The sequence below is a fragment of the Lingula anatina genome, chromosome 10 (genome assembly GCF_051362555.1).
Source record: "Lingula anatina isolate TDL-2025a chromosome 10, LinAna3.0, whole genome shotgun sequence".
In the NCBI taxonomy this organism is placed as follows: domain Eukaryota; kingdom Metazoa; phylum Brachiopoda; class Lingulata; order Lingulida; family Lingulidae; genus Lingula; species Lingula anatina.
In genome coordinates, this window is record NC_141776.1 from 7939076 (window position 1) to 7949387 (window position 10312).

The 10312-nt window shown below is 38.1% G+C and overlaps 2 protein-coding genes across 2 annotated transcripts; both read left to right on the forward strand.

Moving 5' to 3' along the window:
- Nucleotides 1–687: 687 nt before the first annotated feature.
- Nucleotides 688–6063, forward strand: LOC106169284 (uncharacterized). The gene is made up of 3 exons (XM_086997970.1): nucleotides 688–869; nucleotides 3582–3756; nucleotides 5187–6063. Exons 2-3 carry the CDS (start codon nucleotides 3614–3616, stop codon nucleotides 5704–5706), a joined length of 663 nt encoding a protein of 220 aa, XP_086854096.1. The 5' UTR covers nucleotides 688–869; nucleotides 3582–3613; the 3' UTR covers nucleotides 5707–6063.
- Nucleotides 6064–8527: 2464 nt separating this feature from the next.
- LOC106169299 (snaclec crotocetin-1-like) lies at nucleotides 8528–9534 on the forward strand. The gene is made up of 2 exons (XM_086996937.1): nucleotides 8528–8792; nucleotides 9314–9534. Exons 1-2 carry the CDS (start codon nucleotides 8576–8578, stop codon nucleotides 9523–9525), a joined length of 429 nt encoding a protein of 142 aa, XP_086853063.1. The 5' UTR covers nucleotides 8528–8575; the 3' UTR covers nucleotides 9526–9534.
- The last annotated feature ends 778 nt before the right edge of the window (nucleotides 9535–10312 follow it).

Sequence of the window (10312 nt, forward strand, 5' to 3'; positions counted from 1 at the left end):
GGGCCCTTTGTCCTACGTCGCTCCCACTAAAAATTTGTTTGGACCCGTAATGTTTTTCACATTAGTTTTCAAAAGGTATTTGATTTAATTGATTTAATTAATTTTTCTCTGAAATCTTAAATGTACCCGGTACATGTAGTTTAACTTTTACATGACGATTCTTAATAAACCTAAAAAAAAATAATAATAAATTAAAAAATAAAACGTTTGACAAAGGTCAAGGTCTTGTTATTTCTATGCATGTCCATTCTTATTGCCAATTTTTTCTTTCGGACCAATATGAGCCCTGTTTTGGACAAGTGGACTTTAGGAAAGAGGTAATCCGAAAGGCCATTCAGCTGAAAAGGTGAAAATGGCACCGACTGAGACACGTACAGTGTAGGGCTGGCTATTGGTAGACGATGCGAAAATACTCGGTAAAAACGTAAAAATATATATAGAAAACAGATTGGTAGACGAATAATAACGCAGTATTCGATTATGCAGCAGCCCTTTTGGGGTTTTTATACCCTTTGGGAAGACACCACACTGTATATATCCTCTGCCTCCCCCCCCCCCCCCCTTCTTAATTTCCACCTTTCACATGCAAAGTGGTAGTCTTAGGAACGGAAGTCCGGGCTCCCATATAATAAGCACAGTTTAGGGTTGGTCGGAGTATTGGGGTAAGTAAATGGGATGAATGTCACCTGTACAAAATATTGGGGAGCGGACTACGATTCCTTCCACTTCTGTCACACCGCGCTTTTAGGGAGCGTTACTTCAGACCGGAAGTTAGGAGCTGCATTCAAAATAACAGCTGCTCCCTTACCCAGGTTTCATTGCACATGGCGGACCCATGTGTTACATGACAGTGTGAAGAAGAGATATATGTAAGTTTAATTTTGTATGGGTTGATGTTTAGCTTAAACATATTGCTTTTGTAAATTGGAACTTAAGAATGTGCTACCTGCTGATAAAATCTAGGCATAAGAAGAGTATATATGACCTACAATCGTCACCATGTAATTTAGAAAAGATATTTGTCGAAAAGCAGACTTATATGTGCTAGTTATGCAAGCTATACAAGTGACAGTGCCAATAATCCGAAACAGGATTGGGTCATAACATATGTGATTACACGCTCAGGTAATTCAAAACCGCTGCAAAACAGACTGTTATGTCTGTGTTCCACATTTTTAGTGTCATTTTTGGCTAAGAATTAAAAAGTTCAAAATACATAGCAATGTTTGGAAACACAAAATTGTTTGTTATAATAGAAGAGTATTGTCATGTTTTTTTTTGTTTTTTTTTTTTGTCATATCAGGGATCATTTAGGGCACACACACTAGAGAAAAACAAAAATTGTTCTTCGTCCTTTCCTTCAGACACATGTCAGCGAAACCACAGCTTGCGTGTAGATTCCTTTCTCCATTCAGTTTGATCTCAGGGACTTAGCATCAAGAGTGGAGATTTCCACTGATGATGTAATGACCCATTCACACAGAAATTAAATGAGACTACTTTTTTGGTGTGTTACTCGTCAAAAACGACTTCATGTCGCCTCTGTCGATTCAGGAACACAACATGCTTTCACAACTCTGTGAAATTGACTGTATTCTTTTCAAAATTTTTTATTTTTGTTAAATCTTACAATTTCCTAAATTAATGGATATAAAACAAAATACAATGAGTATTCTAAAATGAAAGCGTGCATATCATGCCGCTCTGTTGTCTGTGTCCCAGTGTTGTTACCCAGTATTGTGGATGTGCATATATATATCAGACTTTACGAAAGGCCAAAAAATCTGTCAGACATTCGGTCTGACAAGCCTGAAAATTTTGTCAGACCGAAACAAAATCTGTCAGACCGAAGTAAAAAAATAGAAATATAAACCATTATTCGTGTTTTCATGTGTTTTTTCTAATGTTTTAAATCATTGACATTAAATCAAATATCAATTTTTTGATATATATTTATTTGTAGAAAAGTAAAAAAAAAAAAAAAAAAAAAAATAGGCAAAAAATTACTTGCAAGACAAGTTTTTTATTTAATGAAAAAGATGCTGTGGAATGACACAAGGACTTAAAACATTACAAGTATGAAGAATGTGTAGCTAGTAATATCAAATGTATGTCCATAAAAACGTCTGTTAATCAAATAACCATTTTACACGTTGATTTGGCAATAACATATGCATTTTGAAACAGCACAGTAAGACAGTCTCTTTCATCCAATTGAAGCTTTGACAGAGACTGTCCAGTCCGAGTCTAAGTTCCTTCTTCATTTTATTTCTTTTTTTTTTATAAAAAGAAACTCAAACTGCGAGCTTTCATCAAGTTCATGTGCACTTTCTCCAACTCGTGATGAACGGTACATGCAAATACGTATACATATGTTCCATAACTTAAGAACCCGTAATAAAGCTGTAACATTTATGTTGCTATTGATCAAAATGATAACTTTAGTACTCCCGACGCTCGGCACACACTATTTTCCTCTCCTACAGATCATAAGTCCTCCAGGGCCTACCTTCTTTCCAATTTTATTAAACTTCGTTTCTCTTCCTCACTTCGTTTTCATTTTTGCCACGCTTTGCACCAACGAAATGTTTAAAGTTCAACAACGTCATTTTCTAAGCAAAAGGCTTATCCATGAGTACTGTGTACGACTGATAATGAAGAAACAGAGGATCAAGTCTGTAAAAACGCAAATAGCACGAGCACATGTGTTGCGGCCATTTTGTTGTGTAGGGTATTACGACAACGAAAACGAGACTGTGCATTACATCATTCAGGAATTCCCCAACCTCAGCCAGTCACAAAATAGTATTTGTGAGTGAAACTGAGGTTAATAAATTATGTATAATTAGCTGGGAACTCCCCAAGATTTTCACCCCGTCTCTCTTTTCGAATGAAGTAAAATATATCGTCCAGAAAAGAAACAACAACGTATTCCTTATATTAACACATGCCCAGCCAGTTTGAAAACTCGCCGGACATAAGGTCCGACGATACAGGATTTTTTATCGGACCGAGACGAAATTTGCCAGGCATGTCCGACGGTCCGACGCCTTTCGTAAAGTCTGATATATATATATTGTAACGAACCGGGGTCCACCGCTGATGTTCTTGAAGTTTTCCGATTCCAATCCTGTTTTCATCCTGCCATAATCCATGATTCCGCATCCATAGAAAGACGCGTTGCGTTGCGTTCCGTTGAAGTCGCTGCGCCGTCCCCAGGTGCAAGATGTTGTCGCCATCTGTCCTGGGCGTCGTCATGGTTAGATATCGCCGTATGCCGCGCTACCTTCCGATTTGAATTGACTTTATAACAAATAATAAGGCTTGAGCCACTATGTATCTCCCGAGAAAGGGGTTTTATTGCATTCATTTTTTTTTAGGTTTAAAAATAATAATTTTTGAAACGCAACCACATGTCTTTGTTATTCTTTCGAAGGACTGGGATATACTTTCCCTGATGAAACATATGATTCCCACGTTGCGTCCGGGGTCGTGCGCCGACGCGGCGACCCCGCGCGTTACAATATATATATATATATATATATTTTTTTTTTTTTCCTGCATTGCTTTCTGAATTTCAGAAGCCAGGTAGTGAGCACAGGAAAATAGCAGCATGGAAAAAGACGTGACAAAGACGCCTGGGGTAATGGTCAAATATCCTATAGGGAAGGCCCCAGAGGGCGCCATACTTCTCTCAGACAAACAGCGCTTGGCTTTATTCTACAAGAAGATCAGTGAATCTAATGGAATTGAGTTGTAAGTATTTTTACTAGGTAGGCCATATTTTGTCTAATAGTTACTTGATATACTTAATCTTTTTAGTGGGGGGGGGGGGGGGGGGGGGCTGTGAATTTAATAAGCTGCAGCACTGTATTTTTTAATTTCATAATTTCCTAAAGTTACAAGATTCTTATTAGTTGTGACTTTAAAAGGCAAGCTATTCTATAGTCCTATTCTATGCAGCAAAAGCACCACAAAGGATATAGAGAAATGTAACTGTTGTGATTATAAAATTATGTACCTGGAAGTTTGGCCACTTTTGTCCATTGTAAAGATCTAGTCATAACTGTAGTAGTATTTTAGCCATTGCTCCACCGAGGCAGGCCTTTGATTGCTACACACACACTCACATACTCTATCCTACTTCTCCCTATAAAATACTCTCACCAACCTTATTTCTCCACAACTCACACATCCTTTCCTTCAACACTTGAATGCGCTTACTAGTACTCCTGCCGGTGGTATAATATCATGAGACTTTATCACCTGTCTGATCTTTTTCATTTTGTAATTTCTGCTATCTCCTACAACATTAGATTGAAGAAGTTCAAACTTTGGTGATTGAGAGACTTATCATCAGGGATATACTGTACATGGGCACTTTGGAATTTTAGTACAATGGGGGATTGACAAGCCTTTTTTTACATAAACAGACATGAGCTTTTTCTGCTGAAAAGCAGAATTCCATGTTTTTTAATTCAATTCTGAGATTCGTCAAGGTTAGGTGTTGGGTCCCATGATAAATGTTCAGAGGATTTTTTTAAACCTAGGGTCATATCTGCATAAAGCATTTTAACACCTATGATTACACTTATGCTGTTATAATGAAGATTATTTGTAACAAGTTTACATGTAAGACCCAGGCATTGTCATCATGGGCGTCCGCAGAAAATTTTCCAGGGGGGGGGGGGTCGAAATCATTAAAGGGTGAGATAATGATTTGCTGGTAACCTGCAATTAATGTGCCTGCCAAAATTCCAGGGGGGTCAAGTGACTCCGTTGATTCCCCCTGCAGACGCCCATGATTGTCATAGAGCACATTCCTAGAGATTTAGATCGATCCAACTAGATCGACCCAACTCCCTGGGGGTTCATGCTAAATTGCTGTCAGCTGACCACGTACAGAAGTTAATTACCCCCTTACAGCTTTAAGTAGACATTTAAGCTGGCTAAGCTGACAGTAATCTAGTGAGACTCCCCACGGGACAGATCGATCTAAAATCTGTGGGAATGGGGTCCCTAGGGGTGAGCTACTCTTTACAAGGTAAGGAAGTGCAGGTATATTTGCGATGGCTAAACATCAACACTTTTTAATTATCCTGAACTTCACTTATTAAAAACGAACTTTTTAATTATTTGATACTTTGATCTTAGATATTTAACCTTATCTTGACCTTTCTTTTCAGGTGGCCTTATAAATATGGTCCACTTGGTTTGTCAGTGGCAGTCCTGGCCTCCGCATCTGGTATTAATAATCTTATGCGCCGATTTCATATGTTGGGGCGCAAAAATGGACTTTTTCCTGCTGCATTCACGGTTGTGGCAGCACCAGCAATTGCATGTGCTGTGTTTCAGTCCTATTGGGTCGCTGAATATATGATCATGAGCGATGAGCCGTGTTCCACATGCTTCATGATGCGGTCAAGTTTGATCCAACTGACCACAGGGGTTGCTTATCCAGTGGTCGGGGGCTCGCTGACCAACATGTGCCTGGCGTATTTTTACCAGACACGCGGCGTGCCACCTCTGACCCAGCCAAAAAGCGTGATGAACTTTCTCTGGACTGGGTATAAGCCATACACAGGGCTCCTGACGGGAATGGTGGCAGTAAACTTAGGGCTGGCACTGTTTGTGACATATTCCCAGTTAGCATCTCGCGGTGTGCTCTATAAAGGACTCGTCATGAGAGCAACTGAAGAACTGTAAATATAGGAAATGATGTTTTGAAATATTATTTATCCAATAATTTTGTTTGCTTTGTTGTTCATTCCTTTTTATTTGTTATTTTTTGTTTTATTGATTGATTCACTTTTGGAAGTGTGACTGTTTGAGGAATATTTGAAATAGTAATTGTCACAAAACACTATGAAATGTAATTCTTTGTTTCCTCCTCAGTAAATGTGGTATTGAGCATTAAAGAAAAAACTCTTCAGGAGTGATCAAATCACAGTATAAACAGAGCCCATTGAAGTGGTTCAATTATATGAATATTAGTTTAGCCCCTGGCCAACAAATTTGAGTTTGTTATCCAACTTGTAATAAAATTATTCAGAAAAGTTAAAACATTGTTTTGGTAATATAATAATTTCTTTTTTTGTGCAACTTTCATGAGAATTTGCAGCTTTGTTAGCTTTATGTTCTTGTACTCATCTTGTTTCAACACGGATATAAATTCTGGACATGGATATAATTTTAATTCAAATAAATGCATATAGATCAACAAACCATAACTCTATTTTTGCTTACACTTGACCTGTCTAAGAAGGCAAGCAGTGAGCATTAGATCTTTAAATGGCATCTATTATCTTAAAAATGAGTATTCTAAAATTATTTTCTTGGTAATTTCAACACTTTTCATTTGTCAGGTGAAGCATACAAAAAAAATCCTATGTGGTTTGTTTACAAATGATCACATGACGGCTGTATACCATTTCTAATCGTCTTTTTTTATCCCATATACCATATTTAACATTTAAGGTTAAGAAAATCCGAAATACTGGTGATGATATCCATATCTTATGCCACTAATTTAAATCAAGCACCTCCTGAGAGATGATTTTCCAGTGATTTCTACAGAAACCAAAAAGGTCAAAACTGAAGACGTGCCACAGAATGTTACGTCACATTTATACGCAATTAGCACCAGAATGCATTTAAAAGTCATGTGTCTATTAGCGTTTGTCTTTACAGCATGCTCCAATTATAATTTATGCAATACATACTCTACTTTAAACGGCCTACATCTGTCATGTGATCATTTGCAGGAAAAAAACGGAACTAAAGTTTAGACAACCTTTTTGACCCAGAGCGTCTGTACAGTGTTACATACAGTGCAACCTATGTCACAACCTAGCTTTACTATCACAATCATTTTAAATCTATGTACAGTGTTACATGCAGTGCAGCCTATATCTTCACTATCACAGTCTCTGCATATCTACCCTCTACCAGGGCGACTGATAGATTTTTACGGATATCCACAGATATGTCTCTGGCTAGATAGATTGTCATTTTAACTCTAAGTCTTAGAGTTAAAATGACAATCTATCTAGCTAGAGACATATCTGTGAATATCCGTAAAATCTATCAGTCGCCCTGGTAGAGGGTACTGCATATCTTTGTACAGTGTTACGTGCAGTGTGACCTATGTCACAACCAATCTTCACTATCACAATCATTGCATATTATGTCGCTGATTCAGGTACCGTCACAATATCAACAGTCGTTTTTTTCCTTGATGTTATTGTATAATTTGATCCTTATATGAGGACGTAGATCAGTCTGACTGAGCTGCCTGTCAGTGGAATTCTCCGAGCAGTTCCTCACATTCATCCATCCTTCCATGTGTGCCATCTCTTCCGAGGTTGACGTTCCATCTTAATTCTCCTGTTCTTAGCTTCATTCGTGCATTCTTCCATTGGTTTACTTGTCCATCTTTTGATGTCATCCATCTATGTTAGTTGTTGTCTCCCTCTCCTACGTGTCCCTTCGGCCTTTCCCTCTAGGACACGTTTACAGTTGGTTTCATGTCTGGCTACTTGACATAAGTAGGCCTATTGCAGTTTCTGCACTGTATGTATGTCAATAAACTTGGTGTGACAGACAATCGCCAACACACTTCTTCATTCCTCGCATCGGAGGTGGTTACATATTTATCAATTGACTGATTTGACAAAGATTAACATTGGCCAGCCGTGGCACTGGGCCTCACAGGGATATAATTACTCTAGGGAGCGCCCCGACGAACTGCATTGGTAAAAGGTTAATATTCGAAAAATAATAGTAAAGCTGCTATGTCTGTGTCCACCCTCTCCCTCAAAACAAATAAAATAAAATAAGAATAAATAAAAATAAATAAAATAAATAAATAAATAAAATAATAATAATAATAATAATAATAATAATAATAATAATAATAATAATAATAATAATAAATAAATAAATAAAAATTATTTTTAATTTTTGTTCTCAGTTTCATGACAATAAGACAGTGGGATCACTGATATCAAAGCTTTTTTTTAAATTTGCTACAGATATTTTATCCTGTATTAAGTCATGCGCATTGATGTCACCGTTCAGAAAAACGCTTGTGTTTACCATGTTATTTCTGCGTGTATAAGGGACCATTCCCAGACTATCGTACTACTGTGGATCGATCTATCCCCCCAGAGGATTCTGGCTTAATTGCAATCAACTTGAGAGGCTTAGATGACTGTCAGTGAGACTGCTTTAGGGGGTAATTAATTATCGTTAAGTAGCTTCAGTAGGTGTTCTTGACATCTAAGCTGCTTAAGCTGAAAGCAATTTAGCGAGAAACCCTCGGAGATGGATCGATCCTGTTAGATCGATCTAGGTATGGGAATGGGTTCCCAATCTAAAACCCAGGTTGCAATTGTCATTCAAGGTTGACGGTTTATGCTCGACGAGTTGTCAAAAGGTCAAAAACGACTGTTTTACCTTATAAGGGCACAACTTTCTATGTTACGTTTACGTCACGTGACAGGACACCTCGTAACTATAAAAACTCCGCCGCCAGCGACACGCCGCGCTTGTAAACGTGTCTCACTTCGTGAAAATGTCTGTGCTACCGATGTGTCTCTTGGCAACATTTTTATCGCTCTTGGGCAATTTTGTCCAGTCAGCGGATGGCCTACGAGTCCTTTCCCTAACAAACGGCACCAGCGATGTACAATCAAAGGTGGATGCCATTAGAGTCAAGACTTTAGAACTGAACGAGCTCCTTTCGTCTGTGCAAAAAAGTCTTGATTCTTGCCTTGATGCAACGACAACAGGTTAGTAACTCTAATCTTACATTTCAACGTTTTCTTCTGGTAAATATACATATACCTTTTTTTAAAAATATATTTTAAGGTATTTTGGGTTATTTTTAACAGAATATCTGCCTACAAAACCTTGACATATGGAGCATAAATGCAGCACATAAACATGAATAGAATGTAATTAGATTAACTTATTTCATTCGTCAAATTATTATTTTCCGGATATCACGTCCACAGTTTGCGAAACCATTCTCTGTAATCTCTCCAACCGTTTCCGGCACCAGCAAAATAAAGCTTTTATCTCTGATGGGGAATCCCAGAAAAAACTAAGTAGGGGTTTGAGCTGAATGTATCATTAAATATTCCTTTTAGTTTGATGGAAAATAGGCAAGCAGCTTAATTGAAATTAATAAATGTTACTTTAAAAAAAACAGAAATTAGATTTGTAGTTTATTTAATTTTGTTTTCTTTGCAGACAGTACACACACTTCTGTGAATCTTTTTCGGATTCTTGTCTCTATAATTTTTAACAGATATCCAGTGTGCGTCTGGCTTTGAGAAGTTCCAACGCTCGTGCTACAAGTTTGTGAGAGAGGAGAAGACGTGGCAGCAGGCACAAAATGACTGTCGTACCATGGGGGCGCACCTGGTGTCCATTAAGTCTTGGGAAGAACAGAAGTTCATCCTGGACCACATTGCCGCACACAAAGGTGACAGACGCTACCTCAGTATTATAAGTTTATAAAGAGACAGAATGTCTGTAAGTTACATCTATGACTGGGTTTTCATACATAGATCGATCCACCTGGATCAATCTAACTCCCTGGGGAGTCTCACTAAATTCTTATCAACTAACCGGCTTAAATGTCTGTCACGCCTACCAAATCAGCTAGGGGGTATATTTAGATAATTACCCCCTAACAGCTTTACTAGGGTGACAGGCTGTTAAGTCTCAATCTTCGTCGGTTAGACTTTACAAGAAAATAATGTAACGTTCGTTAACGCGCCGGTTCTTGGGCCTTGTTGTTGTGCGCCCAGCTAATCAAGTCAAATGAATAAGATTCCTCTTTGATGCACGTGGAAATTTAATACGGTCTTTTGGAAAATATACATAGATTTCGTTTTTACATAGTAACTGACAGTTCAAAAGGTATAACGATATCGTCAGGCCAAAACACGATATGCCCTCACCTTAGAAGAGGGCAGCCTTTATAGATCATTCAGGAATTTTAATAATCCAGGAAGACGTACACTTGACTGAGCGCAGTCCTTTCGTCTCCGGCTCTGCCTCCACTCAGTCACCGTGTTTCCTGGATCATTCCCACCCCTCTCAGCCTTCAAAGGCATTCCTGAATTTATCTCCGGTTATCATCATTCCTGAATGTCTATTGACTGTCCCCTTCTAAGTTTATCTTAAGATTATTTTAATTTTAAACGTCCACGTTACTTTAAGATTATTTTAATTTTAAACGTCCCCGTCACTTCTAAAATACCCAAAGTGGTATTTTACACCACTATACTACCCACCGGTT

What these genes read in the sequence shown, in the direction of transcription:
- LOC106169284 (XM_086997970.1), top strand. Translation starts at nt 3,614, where the DNA reads ATGGAAAAAGACGTGACAAAGACGCCTGGGGTAATGGTCAAATATCCT. An exon ending in GAATCTAATGGAATTGAGTT is followed by an intron (nt 3,757 to 5,186) that starts GTAAGTATTTTT and finishes CTTTCTTTTCAG; the next exon opens with GTGGCCTTATAAATATGGTC.
- LOC106169299 (XM_086996937.1), top strand. Translation starts at nt 8,576, where the DNA reads ATGTCTGTGCTACCGATGTGTCTCTTGGCAACATTTTTATCGCTCTTG. An exon ending in CCTTGATGCAACGACAACAG is followed by an intron (nt 8,793 to 9,313) that starts GTTAGTAACTCT and finishes AATTTTTAACAG; the next exon opens with ATATCCAGTGTGCGTCTGGC.